Genomic DNA, 23,071 nt, shown 5'->3' with positions numbered 1-23,071 from the left:
CGGGGGATCCCCTGTCCTCACCTGGGGGTTGGCAACTCTATTTGGAGGGCATTCCAGGAGTGGGCGGGACGTTGTGCGCGACATTCCCGATGTGATATTGTCACTTGGAAATGCCATCATCGCACGCAACGCTCTGGGGTGTTTTTTTTTTTGAGCAAAACTCTATCCTTTTTTTGTCTTCAAAACCATAGAGTTTGCCTAAAAACCAGAGTGCTGCCATACGATGTCCCTGCTGTGATGTCAGCAGGAAATGATGTCATTGCATCATCCTTGTTTGGAGGTGGGGTTTACCCTGCTGGCCAGCTACGAATCAAAGAACCGAAAAGTAGGGTTGCCAGGTCTGCTTTGGAAAATCCCTGGAGACTTTGGGGGTGGATCTGGAAGAGGATGGGGTTTGGGGAGAGGAGTGGGGGGGGCCCCAGCATGATACAGTGCCATAGAGCCTACCCTTAAAGAAGCCCTTTTCTCCAGGGAAGCTGGAACATTCCTTTACAGGATTCAGAAGCCACCTCTGAATACAGTAAGTAAAGTCAACAAAGTAAACAAAGGATTGATACATGCAACGTTGGAAAATAAGGAATGGATTCAGCGCACCGCACCACGTGTAACAAAAAGGAGACCTAAGTGCGAGTTCAGCTGCACTTTTAAGACCAACAAAGTTTTATTCGAGGTATGAGTTTTCATGTGCATGCACACTTCCTCAGATACAGCGAAATGCAAGTTAACCGTTCCAATATATAGGCAGATGCCTCTACATAGGCGAAGAGTAAATTAGCACACAACTTAATGAAGATGTTCTGATATATGCAAAGGCCAAACAGCAATAACAAGTTAGGTTTATATGCTCACCAGGTCACCATTTCTTTGACATTAATGGGGAGGGGAAGAGTGGCGCAATAAATATGTTAAAATAGGAGACAGATGTGTAAAGGTATCCTTCTTAAATGTGGAGAGTAATAGACTGAGATTCTGTGGTTGGAGTTAACAACCTGCATCCTTTTCTTCAGGGGTGGAATGCTAGCAGGCGCTCCTTTGCATATTAGGCCACACACCCCTGATGCAGCCAATCCTTCAAGAGCTTAAAAAAGAGCCTTGTAAGCTCCTGGAGGATTGGCTGCATCAGAGGGGGTGTGGCCTAATATGCAAAGGAACTCCTGCTAGAATTCCACCCCTGCTTTTCTTAGAGGCGTGGAGAGGCAGTGTTCTGTCAGAGACCTGTATGGCACCCTCATCTCCAACTCAGAACAAGGGTTGCCAAATCCTGGTTGGGAAATACCTGGAGATTTTGGGGGTGGAGCCTGAGGATGGCTGTGTTAGTTTGCTGTGTCAGTCTGTTGCTGGGGAGGGACGGTTTGGGGACAGGCAGGACTTCAATGAGGTCTAATGCCATAGAGTCTACCGTTAAAAGCAGCCCTTTTCTCCAGGCGAACTGATCTCTGTCACCTGGAGATCAGTTCTAATTCCAGGAGACCTCCAGGGCCCACCTGGAGACTGGCAACCCTACATAAGAACCCAAATCCCAACCCTTCCTCTCCAGCTTTCATTTCCTGGCTATGACCTTCCCTCCGCGTGGTAATCTTGTCAAAAAAATGCACACCATTTCCTAGAATCCTGAGCAAGTTTCTCTCTTTTAGAGTAAGATCGCATTCATTTTTACGCATCCTCTTCGGCTGCGTCTGTGTACAGAGTCGTAACGTTCCCGTCTTTCCACTGCACCGTCACCTCTCCTGCGTTTTGGACTTTTGGAAGCAAACTTTCTGCGGTGACTTCTTCCTTCAGAGACACAAAGCCTTGCTTCATTTCTGTCCCGTTGGGCTGGGTGTCTCTGTATTCCTCGCAGTGCGAGAGCGTGGCTTTCCGATTCCTGAAGAGGAAAGAATAAAGAAATGGAATGATGTGGATTGGGAAAGGAGCATCAGGAAATCCGGAGGAGTTAGCTGTGCTAGTCTGTTGCTGGGGAGGGACGGTGACTCAGTGGTAGAGCATCTGCTTGCTAAGCAGAAGGTCCCAGGTTCAATCCCCAGCATCTCCAACTAAAAAGGGTCCAGGCAAGTAGGTGTGAAAAACCTCAGCTTGAGACCCTGGAGAGCCACTGCCAGTCTGAGTAGACAATACTGACTCTGATGGACCCAGGTTCTGATTCAGTGGAAGGCTCCTTCCTTCCTTGGGAGGAACGGTGGCTCAGTGGTAGAGCATCTGCTTGGGAAGCAGAAGGTCCCAGGTTCAATCCCCGGCATCTCCAACTAAAAAGGGTCCAGGCAAATAGGCGTGAAAAACCTCCGCTTGAGACCCTGGAGAGCCACTGCCAGTCTGAGTAGACAAAGACTGACTTTGATGGACCCAGGGTCTGATTCAATAGAAGGCAGCTTCATATGTTTATATGTCTAGTGGAGGGATGATGGCTCAGTGGCAGAGCATCTGCTTGGAAAGCAGAAGGTTCCAGGTTCCCCAGTATCTCCCAACTAAAAAGGGTCCAGACAAGTAGGCATGAAAAACCTCAGCTAGAGACCCTGGAGAGCTGCTGCCAGTCTGAGTAGACAATACTTTGATGGACCGAGGGTCTAATTCAGTAGAAGGCAGATTTATAGGTTCATATGTTCAGTAAAGAATCCGGTGGCACCTTTAAGACTAACACATTTTATTGTAGAAGAAGAAGAAGATGAAGATATTGGATCTATATCCCGCCCTCCACTCCGAAGAGTCTCAGAGTGGCTCACAATCTCCTTTCCCTTCCTCCCCCACAACAGACACCCTGTGAGGTAGATGAAGATATTGGATTTATATCCCGCCCTCCACTCCGAAGAGTCTCAGAGCTGCTCACAATCTCCTTTACCTTCCTCCCCCACAACAGACACCCTGTGAGGTGGGTGGGGCTGGAGAGGGCTCTCACAGCAGCTGCCCTTTCAAGGACAACCTCTGCCAGAGCTACGGCTGACCCAAGGCCATTTCAGCAGCTGCAAGTGGAGGAGTGGGGAATCAAACCCGGTTCTCCCAGATAAGAGTCCGCACACTTCACCACTACACCAAACTGGTTCTCCAAACTTGTAACATAAGCTTTCAAGAAACACAACTCCCTGCATCGGACGAAGAGGGCTTGTGTTTCTCAAAAGCTTATGGTGTAGAAAGGCTACAGAAGACATCTTTCTATTGGCAATTGTCTGCTGATCCCTCATTTGTTACACTGTGATATGGAAGGAGGGGAGACTGTAAGTAACATGTATTTTCAGATATTACTTTGGGGATATCCAGCTGTGGGCGAATGGGGTCTGAACTTGCTGAGACTGAAAGGGGAAAAGAGTGTTTCTGCCAGGGGTTGTTCTGATTGGTGCTTTCTTTTTTAAAAAAAAAAAATAGAAGCCTTTTCTGTCTATTTGAGCATTGGGCCAAACACCCTCTATTGGGGCAATAAAGTCCTAGATGTTCTCTTACCTGTTTGCCACGACGTTGATTGCCAACAGCATGACTCCTAAGAGGAGAACCGCAAGCGACAGGCTGAGAATGTAGTAATTCCATATGGAGGCTGGGAGAAAGCACAGTTCGAAGGGCAAGGTGAGTCAACGGTGCGAGCTTCTAACCCCACCTTCCTACTCTTCTCTCCTCCACCCTTGGCCGCTTTTTTTTGTCTTCCCAGAAAAAGAGGGCAGACTGCGATGGAGGAAAGTTTCACCTCATGCTTATGCTCAGGGGTTGTTTTGTAGAAAAACAGGTGGCGGACCTCATTAGCATGCATAACTCATTAGCATATGCCACCCCAAAAGCAACCTGATGCAAGAAAGGAGAGCCCCGCACACCTGGGACTCTCCTTGGCCACTCCCCTCCCACAGCCAGCAAGCCACCTGCCACCCCAAATCACCTCAGAAGTGGAGAAAGGGTGGCGCAGACTTCTCCAGGGGTTAATGAGGGCTGCTGGGGGCGTGGCAAAGCCCCTGGTGGCTGGCTGGCTGCCCGCTCTCCTAATCCAGGGGTTTTTATGCAGCTGCACCTCCTATTCAATGGACAAGGTAGGTGGGGAGGAAGAGGGGGAACCCTAGGGTTGCCAAGTCCAATTTAAGAAATATCTGGGGACTTTGGGGGTGGAGCCAGGAGACTTTGGGGGGTGGAGCCAGGAGACCTTAGGGGCGGAGCCAAGATCAAGGCTGTGACAAGCATCATTGAACTCCAAAAGGAGTTCTGGCCATCACATTTAAAGGGACTGCACACCTTTTCAATGCCTGCCTTCCATAGGAAATAATGAAGGATAGGGGCACCTTCTTTGGGGGCTCATAGAATTGGACCCCCTGGTCCAATGGTTTTGAAACTTGGGGGGTATTTTGGGGAGAGGCACTAGATGCTGTACTGAACATTTGGTGTCTCTACCTCAAAAAACAGCCCCCCCCCAGAGCCCCAGATACCCGCAGATCAATTCTCCATGATTTTCTATGGGAATAAATCTCCCTAGGGAATAACAGAGTTCCCAGCAGACATTCCCCTCCCCTCCCCCCGCTTTCTGACGACCCTGAAGCGAGGGGAGGGCCTCCAAACCAGGGGATCCCCTGCCCCCACCTGGGGATTGGCAACCCTAGGGAACCCTCAGAAAGGTTCAGGAGCTGTGCTCCTGTGGGCTCCTGCTAAATCCAAGGCCTGCTTATGCCTCTTAAAGGATAAAATGTTGCTGCCGCATGAAATTGTGAAACCTTTGTGGTAGAGGAGAAAAAGAGGTGTCTGTGCCATGCCTGTCTTTTCCCCCCAATCGTAACTAATAGCAGATCTGGGGAGAGAACGCAGCCTACCAGGAAAGTGGCCTGTGGAGGAGAGATTAAAAAAGAACAACTAAAGATCTAGGGCCCTGATCCAAGCTGGCACAATAGGGTTGCCAAGTCCTCCTCATTCCCCAACGGGGGACGTTCGCGCACGCAACGCACGCGAGATGAATGACATCACCCGGAAGTGACGTCATCAAAATGATGGCGCCCGTGCGGGGCTATTCTAGGCGTTTCTGGGAGAACTCTATGGTTTTCCCGGATGCTCTAGCCATTTGGGAGGTTAAAACTCTATGGTGCAAAAGTACCATAGAGTTTTAACCTCCAAAATGGCTAGAGCGTCTAGAAAAAACATAGAGTTTCCCTGGAAACACATAGAGCAGTCCCGCACGGGCACTGCCATTTTGATGACGTCACTTCCGGGTGACATTATCACAGGGGGAGGTTCCCCCCACTGGCTCGATGTTGGCTGGCAGAAGATTCCCCACCCGGACCAGGGAGTTGGCAGCCCTAAGCCACAAGGTTACCAGGGGGTGGCTGGGGATCTCCTGGGCTTGCAGCTGATCTCTAGATGACAGAGATTGGTTCTCCTGGAGAAAATGGCCGCTTTGTAGGGTTACCAAGTCCCCAACTTTCCGCAGCTGGGGACTCTCTCTCATGTGCGGAGCACACACGCGATGCGATGGTGTCACCCGGAAGTGACATCATCAAAAATGGTGGCGCCCGTGCGGGGCTGCTCTAGACCCTCTAGCCATTTGGGAGGTTAAAACTCTATGGTACCTAGGCACCATAGAGTTTTTACCTCCCAAATAGCTAGAGCATCCGGGAAAACCATAGAGTTTTCCTGGAAATGCCTAGAGCAGCTCCGCATGGGTGCTGCCATTTTTATGACATCACTTCCGTCAACGCGCCAGCGACATTGGGGGAGGTTCCCCCCGCCCAGACCTGGAGGTTGGCAGCCCGACTGCTTTGGAAGGCGGACTTGATGGCATCATGCCCCATTGAGGTCCCTCGCCTCCCCAAAGCCCGCCCTCCTCAGGCTCCACCCCCAAATCTCAGGGAATTTCCCAGCCCACAGCTGGCAACCCTACACAAGAAGGGAGATCTAGGTAGGGCTGCCCATCTCTCTCCCGTAGCTCTCTCCCAGATGGCGCCCCCGGGATACTCGGTCTTTCACCAGTCGCGGACTAGCGGGCGGGGGGGAGGGGTGGCCCTGTTCATTCGAGAGGCTTACTCCTTCCGGGCCCTCCCGGCTCCGGAGATCAAGGGCATTGAGTGTGCCGGGCCTGGCGTGGGATGTTGGGGAGGGGTTGGCGATCTGGCTGGTGTACCGACCGCCTAACGCACCGGCCAGCGCCTTACTATCACTGATGGAGGCCGCAGCAGGATGGGCATTGGAGCACCCGAGGCTTCTGATCCTGGGTGACTTCAATGTTCATGCCGATGACGTGACCTCCAATCAGGCGATGGACCTAGTGTCTTCCATGGCGACACTAGGACTCTCCCAAATAGTTACGACACCCACTCACCAGGCCGGTCACATGTTAGACTTGATCTTCGCGTCAGGAGTTTTAGTGAACGATCTTGCTTCTATAGCAGTGCCATGGTCGGATCACTATGCCCTCAAGGCTCGTGTGGACGTCCCACCCCAACCCCGTTTGGGCGGCGAGCTTATTTTAGCTCGCCCGCGGAGCCTGATGGACCCGGAACGGTTCCTGACGGCCCTGCGGGATCCCTGGCCCCCTGGCGATTCCCTCGATGACCTGGTGGAGTCTTGGAATAATAGGCTCGCCGGGGCCATCGATGAGATCGCGCCTAGGCGTCCTCTGCGCCCTCGTTCAAGGCCGACACCCTGGTATAACCAGGGGTTGCGGCAGTTGAAACGAGGACTCAGACGACTAGAGAGGCAATGGCGGCGTACCCGAGATGAAGCGACTCGAACATCTTATAGAGAGGTTATGAAGTCCTATGAGGTGGCAGTCAAGGCCGCAAAGAAAACTTACTTTGCGGCAGAGATTGCGTCCGCAATTTCGCGCCCGGCACAACTGTTCAATACAATTCGGACTCTTACAACGCTGCCACAGGGCAGACCAAATTTTAATGAATTGGAAATTGGCTGTGAGGCTTTTGCGAATTTTTTTGCGGATAAAATCGCATCGCTCCGTTCCGACTTCCCTGCCGCATTAGATAAAGTTAGCGAACCTGAGGCTCCGTGCCTGTCTTCGGATTGTGTCCTGGACGGCTTCGGCGCGCTTAGCCTGGAAGAAGTTGACAGGATCCTCCTATCTGCACGCCCAACAACTTGTAAATTGGACCCATGCCCCTCCTGGCTTATTAAGACCTGCCAGAGGGAGCTAAGATATCCTATACGGGATATCATAAATAGATCCCTATTGGAGGGACATTTTCCATCGGCGCTCAAAGAGGCGGTGGTCCGTCCCCTCCTGAAGAAAACAACGTTAGATCCGACCGAATTGGCACACTACCGGCCGGTATCGAATTTGCCCTTTTTGGGCAAACTTATAGAGAGGGCAGCGGCGTTGCAGCTACAGAGCTTCCTGGAGGATGCTTCTGTCCTCGACCCCTACCAGTCTGGTTTTCGCCCGGGCCACGGGACGGAGGCGGTGCTGGTCGCCCTGGTGGATGACCTTCGGCGACATCTGGATCAAGGCGGCTCGGCGGTGCTGATGTTGTTGGACCTATCGGCAGCGTTCGATATGGTCGACCATCGGCTCCTGGCGTGCCGCCTTGCCGACGCAGGGATTCAGGGGTTGGCCTTGCAATGGCTTTCCTCTTTCCTTGACGGTCGGGGACAAAGGGTGGCGATTGGGGAGGAACTGTCCCGGAGACACACGCTTGAGTGCGGGGTGCCTCAAGGGGCGGTGCTTTCCCCGATGTTATTTAACATCTATATGCGCCCCCTTGCCCAGATGGCCCGAGGGTATGGGCTGGGTTGCCATCAGTATGCTGATGACACCCAGCTCTATCTGCTTATGGACGGCCGGCCCGCCTGCGCCCCAGAAAATCTGGACCGGGCGTTACAGGCAGTGGCTAGGTGGCTTAGGCTGAGTGGGCTGAAGCTGAACCCGGCGAAGACAGAGGTCCTTTGCTTAGGTCGCTGCGGCCCGGGAAGGGAACTCCCCCTGCCAGTTTTTGACGGCGCTCCATTAACAGCGTCGGGCAGGGTTAAGAGCCTGGGGGTGCTGTTGGAGCCTTCATTGACGATGGAGGCTCAGATAGCAGCCACTGCCAAGTCCGCTTTTTTTCATCTTAGGCGGGCGAGGCAGTTGGCCCCCTTCCTGGAACGTGACGACCTGGCAACAGTGATTCATGCTACGGTCACCTCGAGGCTGGACTACTGTAATGCCCTCTACATGGGGCTACCCTTGTGCCGAACCCGGAAACTGCAGTTGGTGCAGAACGCTGCTGCCCGGCTGTTATTAGGGCTCCCAAGATGGGAGCACATTCGACCGGGGCTCCAGGGTCTGCACTGGCTGCCAGTAATATTCCGAGTCCGGTACAAGGTGTTGGTTATGACCTTTAAAGCCCTATATGGCCTAGGACCTGCCTACCTTAGGGACCGTCTCTTCCCACACGTTCCCCAGAGAGTACTACGTTCAGGTTCACAAAACCTGTTGGTAGTCCCCGGGCCAAAGGAGGCCCGCCTAAAATCCACCAGGGATCGGGCCTACTCAATAACGGCACCTTATTGGTGGAACCAGCTGCCGGAAGAGGTGCGGGCCCTGCGGGATCTAGGGCAATTCCGCAGGGCCTGTAAGACAGTCCTCTTCCGGCAGGCCTATGATATTAACTGACAATGTAAAATATCCTGGATGAAAAAATGTATCTATAGGCCGCCGGTTTTTACTCTATCTTGTTTTTTACTAAATTATGGTTTAATGGTATTTTAATTGTTTAAACTGAAATTGTTTTAATTATTGTGTTGTAAGCCGCCCTGAGACACCTAGGTGAGAAGGGCGGGGTATAAATCTTAATATAAATAAAATAAATCTCTGTGTGGGTCCTCGAGATATCCTGGAATTACAACTGATCTCCAGAGATCACTTCCGCTGAAGAAAATGGTTTCTTTGGAGGGTCAAATCTATGGCTGTATACCCTGATGAAGTTCGCCCCTGTCCTGAATCCTACCTTCTCCAGCCTGAAATCACCAGGAATTTTGCAACCAGGAGTTGGCAACTAGGGATGCCAGCTTCCAAGTGGGAACTAGAGATCTCCCAGAATGACAGGTCCTCTTCAGAATACCAAGATCAGTCCCCCTGGAGAAATTGGCTGCTTTGGAGGGTGCCCTCTGTGACACTGCTGCAGAGTCTTGTGAGCATAAATTCTACGACATGAGCTCCTAACATGAAAGTTGTGAGCTCCTGCATAATTTGCTCTGGGGTCATTTTTCCTGAGCGAAGACAAAAAATGTGTGAGCTGGAAGTTAAAAAACTGTGAGCGAGCTCACACTCACTCAGGGAACCCTGTCCCCCTACTCCTGCCAGTGGCCACGGAGGAGCTGGCAATCCTAGACTCAGGCATGGTCCAGGAAGAAGAAGATGATGATGATATTTGATTTATATCCTGCCCTATACTCTGAATCTCAGAGTCTCAGAGCGGCTCACAATCTCCTTTCCCTTCCTTCCCCACAACAGACATCCTGTGAGGTAGATGAAGATATTGGATTTATATCCCGCCCTCCTCTCCGAAGAGTCTCAGAGCGGCTCACAATCTCCTTTCCCTTCCTCCCCCACGACAGACACCCTGTGAGGTAGATGAAGATATTGGATTTATATCCCGCCCTCCACTCCGAAGAGTCTCAGAGCGGCTCACAATCTCCTTTGCCTTCCTCCCCCCTCAACAGACATCCTATGAGGTAGATGAAGATATTGGATTTATATCCTGCCCTCCACTCCGAAGAGTCTCAGAGCGGCTCACAATCTCCTTTCCCTTCCTCCCCCACAACAGACATCCTGTGAGGTAGATGAAGATATTGGATTTATATCCCACCCTCCTCTCCGAAGAGTCTCGGAGCGGCTCACAATCTCCTTTCCCTTCCTCCCCCACAACAGACACCCTGTGAGGTAGATGAAGATATTGGATTTATATCCCGCCCTCCACTCCGAAGAGTCTCAGAGCGGCTCACAATCTCCTTTGCCTTCCTCCCCCCTCAACAGACATCCTGTGAGGTAGATGAAGATATTGGATTTATATCCCGCCCTCCACTCCGAAGAGTCTCAGAGCAGCTCACAATCTCCTTTGCCTTCCTCCCCCCTAAACAGACATCCTGTGAGGTAGATGAAGATATTGGATTTATATCCCGCCCTCCACTCCGAAGAGTCTCAGAGCAGCTCACAATCTCCTTTACCTTCCTCCCCCACAATAGACACCCTGTGAGGTGGGTGGGGCTGAGAGGGCTCTCACAGCAGCTGCCCTTCCAATGACAGAGTCTCAGAGCGGCTCACAATCTCCTTTACCTTCCTCCCCCATAAGAGACACCCTGTGAGGTGGGTGGGGCTGAGAGGGCTCTCACAGCAGCTGCCCTTTCAAGGACACCTCTTGCAAGAGCTATGGTTAATCCAAGGAGGCCATTCCAGCAGCTGCAGATGGAGGAGTGGGGAATCAAACCCGGTTCTCCCAGATAAGAGTCTGTGCATTTAACCGCTACACCAAACATTAGCTAGAAGCAGGGCTTTTTTGCATAGAAAAACCTCTGCAGGAACTCTTTTGCATATTAGGCCACACCCCCTGGTGTCACCGTTGTTTTGCGCAAGGGGGGGCTGTGGAAAAAGCCCTGCAGAGACTCATTTGCATATTAGGCCACACCCCCTGGTGTCACCGTTGTTTTGCGCAGGGGGTTTTGTGGGAAAAGCCCTGCAGAAACTCATTTGCATATTAGGCCACACCCTCTGACACCAAGCCAGCTGGAACTGTGTTCCTGCTCCAAAAAAGCCCTGGCTAGAAGTGATGGCTCATGGCTGGGAGCAATGGGCCAGGGTCCATGCCTATGCTGCACTTTAACAGGCCTTAAATGGCTCATGCCTTAAATGGCTGCCGACTGTTCATTTCCCTTGGACCAGGGAGAAAAACATCCCTGAGGAGCGCGCACTTGTCTCCAGCTTTGCCCATCCTGCCAAGGCGGATTGCATGAGAACTTACAGTCCTCTGTCCGGAAAAACCATATCATGTCCTGCAGCGTCTCTGGAATCATCAGGTCCATTTCGGGGTGAGGGCTCCCTGCCGAGATATCACGAATTCCTGCGGTAGTCTGGCCGACAGCCAAAAGTTTTTGTAGGTCTTCCTCCATGGTCGAATTGGCGGGGAGCGCAGGGACGGTGCCTATCTGGAGTTTCAGCGAGAAAGGTGGCCTGTAAATTAAACCAATACATAAAATTGATGGAGGCTGGTAGTGTAGGGTTGCCAAGTCCAATTCAAGAAATATCTGGGGACTTTGGGGGTGAAGCCAAGAGACATTGGGGGTGGAGCCAAGAGCAAGGTTGTGACAAGCATAATTGAATCCAAAGGGAGTTCTGGCCCTCACATTTCAAGGGACCGCACACCTTTTAAATGCCTTCCCTCCATTGGAAATAATGGACGGAGGCACCTTCTTTGGGGACTCATAGAATTGGACCCCCTTGTCCAATCTTTTTGAAACATGGAGGGTCTTTTGGGGAGAGGCATTCGATGCTATGCTGAAGATTTGGTGCCTCTACCTCAAAAAACAGCCCCACCCCCAGATCAATTCTCCATTATATCCTATGGCAACCGGTCTCCATAGGGAATAATAGAGTACCCAGCAGCCATTTTCCTCCCCCCCCCCCCGCTTTCTGATGACCTTGAAGCAGGAGGAGGGATCCCCTGCTCCCACCTGGGGATTGGCAACCTATGGCAGTGGCAAGTTTCAATTGATTTGTTGCCCCTCGGGACTGTAGTTACATTGGTGGGAAACAGGTAGGGTTGCCAATCCCCAGGTGGGGGCAGGGGATCCCCCGGTTTGGAGGCCCTCCTCCTGCTTCAGGGTCGTCAGAAAGCGGGGGGAGGGGAGGGAAATGTCTGCTGGGAACTCTGTTATTCCCTATGGAGATTTATTCCCATAGAAAATCATGGAGAATTGATCTGCGGGTATCTGGGGCTCTGGGGGGTGCTGTTTTTTGGGGTAAAGGCACCAAATTTCCAGTATAGCATCTAGTGCCTCTCCCCAAAATACCCTCCAAGTTTCAAAAAGATTGGACCAGGGGGTCCAATTCTATGAGCCCCAAAAGAAGGTGCCCCTATCCTTCATTATTTCCTATGGAAGGAAGGAATTGAAAAGGTGTGCGGTCCCTTTAAATGTGACAGCCAGAACTCCCTTTGGAGTTCAATGATGCTTGTCACAGCCTTGATCTTGGCTCCACCCCTAATGTCTCCTGGCTCTACCCTTAAAGTCTCCTGGCTCCACCCCCAAAGTCCCCAGATATTTCTTGAATTGGACTTGGCAACCCTAGAAAGAGGGTGCTGCCCCACCAATTATTTTCCATGCCCCCTCCAGCTAGCATTACAGGTTGGTAGGGTTCCCAGCCTCCCACTGGGGGGGGGGAGTTCCCCCCAATTTCGGATCCTCCAACCTGCCAACACAAGATTGGCCAGCAGGAGAGCCCCACCCTAAAGAGTTCTTGTGCAAGTTCCCGGGTCATTAACCCCAATGCCGATTTCTCTCCAACCTCACACCCTGGAAATCAGCAAAGTGAGAGCGATTGAGGGTTGTGTGATTCTTTTTTCATCCCACCTCCTTAGGTTACGTGAGACAGAGAGCCTTACGAAGCAGGAAGCCACAACGAGTTTTCACTGAAACAGCCAAGTCCCTGTTCCCCACTGCTAGCAAACATTAGGGGACATAGACTAGGTTCCACAGCACATCTCTCAAATAGCTTTTCGAGAGCTGCAGAGATTATGAAGAAAAAAAAACATGGGGAACATTCCCAAGCCCCCCCCCCCAAATGAGGCCTGAAGAAGAAAGGGTATGAACCTGCTGTTGGAGAAACATGATGATGATGATACTGGGTTTATATACCACCCTCCACAACGAGTCTCAGAGTGGCTCACAATCTCCTTTCTCTTCCTCCCCCACAACAGACACCCTGTGAGGAAGGTGAGGCTCAGGCTGAGAGAGCTCTCCTAGAAGCTGCCCTTTCAAAGACAACCTCTGCCAGAGCTATGGCTGACCCAAGGCCATTCCAGCAGCTGCAAGTGGAAGAGTGGGGAATCAAACCCAATTCTCCCAGATAAGAGTCCGCACACTTAACCTCTACACCAAAATGAATCATGGCAGAAACGTAGAATGGCAAGGGGAGATGACTTGGCACTTAATAGAAAATAGGGTTGCCAAGTCCAATTCAAGAAATATCTGGGGACTTTGGGGGTGGAGCCAGGAGACTTTAAGGGTAGAGCCAGGAGACATTAGGGGTGGAGCCAAGATCAAGGCTGTGACAAGCATCATTGAACTCCAAAGGGAGTTCTGGCCATCACATTTAAAGGGACGGCACACCTTTTCAATGCCTTCCTTCCATAGGAAATAATGAAGGATAGGGGCACCTTCTTTTGGGGCTCATAGAATTAGACCCCCTGGTCCAATAGTTTTGAAACTTGGGGGATATTTTGGGGAGAGGCACTAGATGCTGTACTGAAAATGTGGTGCCTCTACCCCCAAAAACAGCTCCTCCCAGAGCCCCAGATACCCGCGGATCGATTCTCCATGATTTTCTATGGGAATAAATCTCCCTAGGGAATAACAGAGTTCCCAGCAGACATTCCCCTCCCCTCCTCCCGCTTTCTGACGACCCTGAAGTGGGGGGGAGGGCCTCCAAACCGGGGGATCCCCTGCCCCCACCTGGGGATTGGCAACCCCAGTAGAAATGGTTGAAGCAACTTGCCCAGTCTTCCAATTCCATGAAAGGGCTCCTGTAACGGAACGGGGACATCTTCCCTACTGGGGAGGAAATGGGACTCCCTTTCCGCAAGTTTCCCTTGTGCAAAGAACCAGCTTGCCCCTACTTCAGGCCCCTAAGGCCCACCCTCGAAGAGCTCTATCAGTGCATGGTGTGCTCTTTGCGATGACATCACCAAGACGTTGTGCTATCATGCCAGGCACATCGTGGGGGTGCTCTAGCATTTTGCTAAAAAAAAAAAAAACTCTATGGCACCATAAAGTTTTTACCAAAATGCTAGAATGTCCCCGTGTAATGCACCCGGTATGATTATGTCACTTCTGCTGATGTCATCACGCAACGGAAGTCCTCCACCAGCAGCCAGGTTATTCCTGACAGCCCTCCAGGTGGGTTAAGGAAGGAGTTGAGGTAAAAAAGTGTTAATCCTGTCAGAAATCTCCCAAGTGTGGATCCTTTATGCCATTGGCTAGAACAGAATTTTTCAGTTTTCAGTAACTGGAAGAAGGCTGGTCCCGTACTTTTTTAATTCTGAAAACTACGGGAAACAGTTGCTAAGGAGAGCATTTTATAAAGCTTATACAGAACAGTAGTCTATGCCACAGCATACGCAATGTATTATTGATTAGATAGATCAGGGATGTCAAACATGTTCAGGGCCCGAATCAGGCCCCCAAAGGGCTTCCGACAGGCCTCTGAGCAACTGGCTGTCATCTGCTTCCTTCTCCCTCTCTCTTGCTTCCTTCTGCATCACAGCTTACTTTGCAAGGCTTGCTCAGTTGCACAGGAGCTTCAGAGCAAAACCTCTATTTTCTGTATTGGCTGAGGCTCCTCCCTTGGGGAGGAAGGGGGGAAGGGAGAGCTTGCTTTACCAGGCTCTCTCAAACGCACAGCAGAGCTACTGAGCCATGCCTTCCTTCCTTCTATTGGCTGAGGCTCCTTCCCCCCAATTCCCCTGGGGAAGGAAGGAAAGAGCCAGAGCTTCCATTGCCCAGTTCCTTGGATCCCATGGGAGAAATACAAAGAAAGCATCTTTAAGACCAGTGACTGCTAATGTTTTAAGCATATTTTGAGTTTTTAAAAATATATATTTGTGTTCGTCTGTCTGTCTTTATAATATTTATATCTCTTCTGAATAATCTTAAATAGGTACACATATGGCCCAACCAGTCATGGCCCGGCCCAACAAGGTCTCAAACGAATGAATTTGACACACCTGAGTTAGATCTTACAGCATTGTTAGCATGTCTGATACTTTTTTTGCATTTTTGTAACATTTATAAGCTTAGTCCAGTTGTGTTGTTTTTTAGATCTTATGCTGTTCGATTACAGCACTCTCTACCATAAAATCCACTTTGAATTTCAAGTAATAATAATAATAATAATAATAATAATAATAAATTTTATTTATACCCCGCCCTCCCCGCCAAGGCAGGCTCAGGGCGGCTTACAGGACATGGCAAGGGGAGGGACGGTGGCTCAGTGGTAGAGCATCTGCTTGGGAAGCAGAAGGTCCCAGGTTCAATCCCTGGCATCTCCAACTAAAAGAGATCCAGGCAAATACACGGGGCTTCTTCGCGGGCGACCCAGTTTTCGCCCGAAACTATGCAAGGGGCCCCGATTGGGTGGCGGGGCGGGTACTGAGGGTAACCGGGTCCCGCCACTACGACATATCAACGGAGGGGGGCCAGGTACTACGGCGGCACATTGATCAGTTGAGGCGCCGCACCCTTCCGGAGGCCCCCACGGACACGGACGAGGCTATATCCAGCGAGGAGCCTAACGGAGACCGCCTAGATGACGCGATCCCAACATCCGTGATGCGGGCGCCGGAGGTACCGGAACCGACCGAAACCGAGGGATCCGCGGAACCGGACGGGCCGCCCCCGTCCACTCCAGGACCTACCGAGGCACCATCCTCGGCGGCCGCGCCGCCGCCACCGGGACCCCCCAGACGGTCCACTCGGGAGCGCCGGCCCCCCGCATACTTACAGGACTTTGTACATTAACCAGGGGGGAGGGGTGTAGTGTATCAAGAAATGTCATGCGACCCGACGGGGGGGGGCAACTGTCCCCGCCTATCTCCAGCTGTGGCGGGAAGTTCAACGGGGCTGGATTGGCCCAACCAACCCAGTAGGCTGTACCCGGGATTGTACATAAGCGGGACCCGGCCCGCGTGTTCTCTCTCTTGCAACGTGCTCCTAATAAACCATGTTGCCCTACTCTCGTCTCCGCTTCGAGTACGTTACAAAAACCTCAGCTTGAAACCCTGGAGAGCCATGAATGGGGCTGTGGCTCAGTGGTAGAGCATCTGCTTGGTAAGCAGAAGGTCCCAGGTTCAAGCCCCGGCATCTCCAACTAAAAAGGGTCCAGGAGAATAGGTGTGAAAAAAACTCAGCTTGAGACCCTGGAGAGCCGCTGCCAGTCTGAGTAGACAATACTGACTTTGATGGACCAAGGGTCTGATTCAGTATAAGGCAGCTTCATATGTTCATGTGTTCATATGTTCATGTCAAAACAATAAAACAAGATTATACAGTTCAATACAGTTAACAATGAAATATTTAAATAATCTAAAAACAGTCTAAAAAATATAATCTAATAGCGCTACTATCTCAGTTATGTTAATGATGGCGTGGTGTTTATTCCAAGCTCCATCTTAGAAGGCTAGCCGGAAGAGGGCGGTTTTGCAGGCCCTACGGAATTGGCCAAGATCCCGCAGGGCCCGCACCTTTTCCGGCAGCTGGTTCCACCGTTGGGGTGCTTTTATAGAGAAGGCCTGTTCTCAAGTTGTTTTTAGTTTGGCCTCTTTTGGCCCAGGTACTTCCAGAAGGTTTTGTGAACTGGATCGTAGTGCTCTCTGGGGAACATATGGAGAGAGGCGGTCCCTAAGGTAGAAAATTGGTAAATAACTAAAAATACATAATATGATTCCCATGACCGGGGGGGGGGTGGTTGGTAGAAAACCCCCCAGCAGAAACTCATTTGCATATTAGGCCACACTCCTGACATCCCCATTGTTTCGTGCTTGGCTTTTTTGTAGTAAAAGCTCAGCAGGGACTCATTTGCATATTAGACGACAACCCCTGGTGCCAAACCAGCTGGAGCAATGTTCCTGTGTGTTCCTGCTAAAAAAAAAAAAGGCCTGGTTTTACCATACAGTAGGTACAATAAGGTGCCCCGTTGCTACAGTTATATATCCACGATTTGCCAAGTTGTCAATAAGTTGGGGCCACATCAGGTCCAGGCCTGTGAACTCCTGTGCTCTTTCCCAGCAATAGTGCCTCAGGCCTCAAACTGACGTGACCCTGGGAGTTCTGAGAATGGTGAATTTATCTCAAAATAGGGTTGCCAAGTCCAATTCAAGAAATATCTGGGGACTTTGGGGGTGGAGCCAGGAGACGTTGAGGGTGGAGTCAGGAGCAAGGGTGTGACGAGCACAATTGAACTCCAAAGGGAGTTCTGGCCATCATATTTAAAGAGCCCACGGACTTTTTAAATGCCTTCCCTCCATTGGAAATAATGAAGGACGAGGTGGAACCTTCTTTGGAGGTTCATAGAATTGGACCCCCTGGTCCAATCTTTTTGAAACTTGGAGGGTGCTTTGAGGAGAGGCACCGGATGCTGTTCAGCAAATTTGGCACCTCTGACTCAAAAGACAGACCCCCTCAAGAGCCCCAGTTACCCACAGATCAATTCTCCATTATACCCTATGGGAATTGGTCTCTATAGGGAATAATGGAGTGCCCAGAAGACATTTCCCCCCCTCGTTGCTTTCTGTTGACCGTGAAGCGGGGGGAGGGATTCCAAACCAGGGAAACCCCTGCCCCCACCTGGGGATTAAACAACACAAATTGCTGGTGAAAAAGTTTATGTTCTAAATGCAATGATATGAAAAATGTATGTAATATTGAATAGTAGGTCCCAACAACCCAGTGAGGAAGGTTAGCCCGAGAGAGAGCATGAGTGGCCCACAGTCACCCAGCCAGCTTCCAATGCAGAGCGGGGATTCGAACCTGGTTCTCCCAGTTCTTACAAATAGCCAAAGGGAACAGATTCTTAGCAGTACCACTTAAAAGAGAGGTGGGGTCGAATGTTGCAGTATATCTTAAAAACAAAAGAGGGATTCCCCATTCTTGGAAAACTCAATGCGAGGAAGCGGGATTGGAGTCTAGTTTGCTCCCTGATGCTCAGCTTGCCAATCTCCAGGTGGTGACTGGAGATTGCTTGGACTTACCACGGATCTCCAGGTAACAGAGATCAATTCAACAGGAGAAAATGGCTACTTTGGAAGGTGGACTCTATGGTATTGAAACCCACGGAGGCCCCTCCCCAGACCCCGCCTTCCTCAGGCCCCACCCCATAATCTCCAGGTATTTTCCAGCCTGCAGCTGACAACCCTATAGGGAGTTTTGTGTTTTAGCAGGGATGGGATTCTAACAGGAGCTCCTTTGCATATTAGGCCACGCCACGCACCCCTGATGTAGCCAATCCTCCAAGAGCTTACAAAAAAAGAGCCTTATAAGCTCTTGGAGGATTGGCTACATCAGGGGTGCGTGGCCTAATATGCAAAGGAGCTCCTGCTAGAATTCCACCCGTTTTTTGGCATGAGCAGACCTCGGATTCAGCAGGAGCTCACAGGAGCGCAGCTCCTGAACCTTTCTGAGGGTTCCCCCTCCTCCTTGTCCATTGAATAGGAGGTGCAGCCGCGTAATAATCCCTGGATGAACTCCACCACCTATTTTTCTACCAAGTGACCCCTGGGAATGAGGGTCTATTCTGTCCTATGAGTCTCCTTCCAGACCCTACACTGGTGCAGCCCAGGCAGACGGAGACCAGCTCATCAACCGTTTGTGAGAAAGAGGTCTGCCTTTAGTGACGAAAGCCTCGACCCGTGTTCCGAGAGAGAGTCTTCCTGTCTAGTGATGTTAAACATGCACCCGCTCGGTCAGCAACCTCCTTAATCACTTTCTCCCCTGCTTTCGCTCCTGTAACAATTCAAAGTTCACGCTTCGTGGCTGCCCGCCCAGGCCATCCCAGCGATCTGGAAGGAAGCAATTGTACGTGAGTACATGCTTCAGAATGTGTTTCTGGAATGCTGCCAGTCACGATAATCATGGCGTGTACAATCAGTGCATAATAGAAGTCATAAGAATGGATACTGCAGTGTTCCCTCCTTTCCTCTTCTGTGTCGCTCAGGGAATCCGCAGTTGTATCGAACATACTTGATTATAGCCCCTTTCAGATGTAACATCTGTGTTTACCAGGAACCTGGCAACAATGAGTGTGGGCTACTGCTACCAATGATACAGAGAGAGAGAGACGGAGACAGAGAGACAGAATGTCTAGGGGATCCAGGTTCAAATCCTCACTGTGCCATTGTGGAGAGCCAGTTTGGTGTAATGGTTAAGTGTGCGGACTCTTATCTGGGAGAACCGGGTTTGATTCCCCACTCCTCCACTTGCACCTGCTAGCATGGCCTTGGGTCCGCCATAGCTCTGGCAGAGGTTGTCCTTGAAAGGGCAGCTGCTGGGAGAGCCCTCTCCACAATCTCCTTTACCTTCCGCTCCCCACAACAGACACTCTGTGAGGTAGATGAGACTGAGAGAGCTCTCACAGCAGCTGCCCTTTCAAGGACAACTCCTACGAGAGCTACGATTGACCCAAGGCCATTCCAGCATCGGCAAGTGGAAGAGTGGGGAATCAAACCTGGTTCTCCTAGATAAGAGTCTGTGCACTTAACCGCACACTTGGCTTGCCGGGTGACCTCAGGCCAGTCACACATTCTCTCAGCCTAACCTACCTCCCAGGACTGTTGTGAAGATAAAACTGGAGAAGAGGAGAGCAATGGAAGAAAGATGAGGCATAAATAAATAAATGATGCTTCTCATATGCACAGTATGAACAGGGGTGTTTTGCAAGCATATACAACTTCGGTTGGCATGACCCACATCTGTGAAAACCTCAGGACTCACTTTGTGCGTACTGAAGTTGTATATTCGTGTAAAATTCAGATGTTGCCCCCATTCAGACAGCATGGTGGCCATGTGCATCAGGAAGAGCAATGCAGGTCTGGGAAGTTCCTGGTAATGTGTGGATATAACATCTGGAAACAGTAATATTTTCTCTCAGCGGGCTATAGTAGCTGGATTTGTTGCACATTCATTACAAAATCCTCATCTCTGCTCCCATTTTACTCTTATAAGCACCATATAAAGTAGATTAGGTTGCAAGGGGCAAATCAGTCGGACCACGATCACTTGCTGTGCTCTTTGACCGGATTCGAATCCAGGACTCTCCAACCTAACTCACAACTTACTACACTAATCCCCTCCCCCCCTAGGACTTTCCTTGCTCCATGGTTTGAGTCATGGATTCTCAGGTCTCATCCCCAGAGCCTCTTTTCAGTGCCGCAGAAAACACCAAGAAACAGGAGAGTGAAATGCCTCTGAGCATGGGCAGAATTCATGATTCTCCCCCTCTGAAGCACTGCAGTCATCTCCTGCAGTCTAATACTGAGAATGAAAATTCCAGGTCAGTTTAAGTCTAACCGCCCTTCTTTGTAGAAACCATCTGGCTACTCTAAAATATTTCCACAGTTTAATATATTATCTTTCCCTCCCCTGCACAAACCTTTCAAAGAGAACTTACCGGGAAAACTGCTGTTTGTGTCTGGAGGAAAGGCAGATGTTGTTATGTTAGCACAGCTGTCCAAAGAAGGTCCCCCTCAGAGCTGACTGCGACATCTGGTGGGTTAGCTGGTCAGTCCTGAAAGTTCATTCCCCGAAGTTGTAACCTTTGCAGTTGCTCAGATGACTTGCCATTCATTCCCCTGTGTCGGTGTGTTGGAGGCAGTCCGCAAAGCCACTGAACCTCCACCTCCACTCCGCACTCTCCACCCCACCCCACACTCATGGCCAAAGGTGAGCGAACTCTTCTTAAAGAGGAATTCTCGGGCCTTGTCATTGATCAACTTAAGCGTTCGCGGTGACGTAAAATCCCCTTCTTGCCTGGAAATCAAGAAAGGACTTTCCCAAGATCATGAAATGAAACCATCCTATGAACTTGGATCAAGACAGACCTTGGATCAAGCATGACCTTCTTGTCATAGCTGATAAGAGCTGCGTGTTTGTTTTTTTTTGCCGAGTGCGTTGGTTTCATGCTGCATCATTAATGAAGGAACAATTCATCGCTTATAACTTGAGGCACCCGCAACGTGAAAAAAGGAACCCTCAAAAGAGAAGTGTAAGATAAAGCCAAACAATTGATGTACTGTCAAAAGAGTCTATTTTGCTCACGTGATGGTAGGGCTGCCAATCTCCAGGTGTGCCCTGGACACCTCCCAAGATTACAGTTTAGGGTTGCCAATCCCTGGGTGGGGGCAGGAGATCCCCTGGTTTGGAGAAGAAGAAGAAGATGATATTGGATTTATATCCCACCCTCCACTCCGAAGAGTCTCAGAGCGGCTCACAATCTCCTTTCCCTTCCTCCCCCACAACAGACACCCTGTGAGGTAGATGAAGATATTGGATTTATATCCCGCCCTCCACTCCGAAGAGTCTCAGAGCGGCTCACAATCTCCTTTCCCTTCCTCCCCCACAACAGACACCCTGTGAGGTAGATGAAGATATTGGATTTATATCCCGCCCTCCACTCCGAAGAGTCTCAGAGCGGCTCACAATCTCCTTTATCTCCCCCCCCCCCACAACAGACACCCTGTGAGGTAGATGAAGATATTGGATTTATATCCCGCCCTCCACTCCGAAGAGTCTCAGAGCGGCTCACAATCTCCTTTATCTCCCCCCCCCCCCACAACAGACACCCTGTGAGGTAGATGAAGATATTGGATTTATATCCCGCCCTCCACTCCGAAGAGTCTCAGAGCAGCTCACAATCTCCTTTACCTTCCTCCCCCACAACAGACACCCTGTGAGGTGGGTGGGGCTGGAGAGGGCTCTCACAGCAGCTGCCCTTTCAAGGACAACCTCTGCCAGAGCTATGGCTGACCCAAGGCCATGCCAGCAGGTGCAAGTGGAGGAGTGGGGAATCAAACCCGGTTCTCCCAGATAAGAGTCCGCACACTTCACCACTACACCAAACTGGCTCTCTCCCTGCTTCAGGGTCATCAGAAAGCGGGGGCGGGGGAAGGAAATGTCTGCTGGGCACTCCATTATTCCCTATGGAGACCATTTCCCATAGGGTATAATGGAAAATCAATCTGCTGGAATCTGGGGCTTTAGGGGGGCTGTTTTTTGAGGTAGAGACACCACATCTGCAGCACAGCATGTGGTATCTCTCCTCAAAATAGCCCCCAAGTTTCAAAAAGATTGGACCAGGGGGTTCAGTTCTATGAGCTCCAAAAGAAGGTGCCTGTCCTTCATTATTCCAAATGGAAGGCTAGAAGCCCTTCCACTTTGCCCCCCTACCCCCCTAAGCACCAAGAATACAGAGCATTACTGCCCCAGACAGTTCCAGTAATATACTGTGGCTAATAGCCACGGATGGACCTCTGCTCCATATTTTTATCCAAACCCCTCTTGAAGCTGCCTATGCTTGTAGCTGCCACCACCTCCTGTGGCATAAGAACATAAGAGAAGCCATGTTGGATCAGGCCAACGGCCCATCAAGTCCAACACTCTGTGTCACACAGTGGCAAAAAATTTTATATACACACATACACTGTGGCTAATAGCCACTGATGGACCTGTGCTCCATATTTTTATCTAAACCCTTCTTGAAGGTGGCTATACTTGTGGCCGCCACCACCTCCTGTGGCAGCAAATTCCACATGTTAATCACCCTTTGGGTGAAGAAGTACTTCCTTTTATCCGTTTTAACCTGTCTGCTCAGCAATTTCATCGAATGCCCACGAGTTCTTGTATTGTGAGAAAGGGAGAAAAGTACCTCTTTCTCTACTTTCTCCATCTCATGCATCATCTTGTAAACCTCTATCATGTCACCCCGCAGTTGACGTTTCTCCAAGCCAAAGAGTCCCAAGCGTTTCAACCTTTCTTCATAGGGAAAGTGCTCCAGCCCTTTAATCATTCTAGTTGCCCTTCTCTGCACCTTCTCCAATGCTATAATATCCTTTTTGAGGTGCGGCGACCAGAACTGCACACAGTACTCCAAATGAGACCGCACCATCGATTTATACAGGGGCATTATGATACTGGCTGATTTGTTTTCAATTCCCTTCCTAATAATTCCCAGCATGGCATGGGCCTAATTCCCAGCATGGCGTTGGTGGCAGTGAATTCCACATGTTAATCACCCTTCGGGTGAAGAAGTCCTTTTATCCATTCTAACCCGACTGCTCAGCAATTTCATTGAATGCCCATGAGTTCCTGCATTGTGAGAAAGGGAGAAAAGTACTTCTTTCTCTACCTTCTCCATCCCATGCGTTATCTTGCA

The 23,071-nt window shown here is 50.5% G+C and overlaps 1 protein-coding gene across 4 annotated transcripts; it reads right to left on the bottom strand.

The window, feature by feature from the left end:
- Positions 1-631: 631 nt before the first annotated feature.
- Positions 632-20,603, bottom strand: SLC51B (SLC51 subunit beta). Of its 4 annotated transcripts, none has more exons than XR_009556470.1 (5): positions 20,312-20,571; positions 10,899-11,107; positions 3,430-3,520; positions 1,598-1,864; positions 632-1,017 (listed from the first exon to the last, which is right to left on the bottom strand). XR_009556470.1 is itself a non-coding variant. In XM_060260179.1 (4 exons), exons 2-4 carry the CDS (start codon positions 11,044-11,046, stop codon positions 1,654-1,656), a joined length of 450 nt encoding a protein of 149 aa, XP_060116162.1. In that variant the 5' UTR covers positions 11,047-11,107; positions 20,312-20,603; the 3' UTR covers positions 632-1,653. The 4 variants fall into 4 exon arrangements, 1 of the variants encoding a protein (XP_060116162.1); XR_009556468.1 differs by having other exon boundaries at positions 1,170-1,864; positions 20,312-20,503; XR_009556469.1 differs by having other exon boundaries at positions 1,277-1,864; positions 20,312-20,503.
- Between the last annotated feature and the right edge of the window lie 2,468 nt (positions 20,604-23,071).

The sequence above is a fragment of the Heteronotia binoei genome, chromosome 19, assembly GCF_032191835.1.
Source record: "Heteronotia binoei isolate CCM8104 ecotype False Entrance Well chromosome 19, APGP_CSIRO_Hbin_v1, whole genome shotgun sequence".
Classification (NCBI taxonomy): Eukaryota; Metazoa; Chordata; class Lepidosauria; order Squamata; family Gekkonidae; genus Heteronotia; species Heteronotia binoei.
This window is presented reverse-complemented; position numbering and strand designations above follow the sequence as displayed.

Excerpts from the sequence above, each read along its gene's own strand:
- SLC51B (XM_060260179.1), bottom strand. The coding sequence starts at position 11,046 with ATGGAGGAAGACCTACAAAAACTTTTGGCTGTCGGCCAGACTACCGCA. Across the intron at positions 3,521-10,898 it reads GTTTTTCCGGACAGAGGACT|CCTCCATATGGAATTACTAC; the intron begins GTAAGTTCTCAT and ends GCTTTCTCCCAG. Across the intron at positions 1,865-3,429 it reads ATCAACGTCGTGGCAAACAG|GAATCGGAAAGCCACGCTCT; the intron begins GTAAGAGAACAT and ends TTTCCTCTTCAG.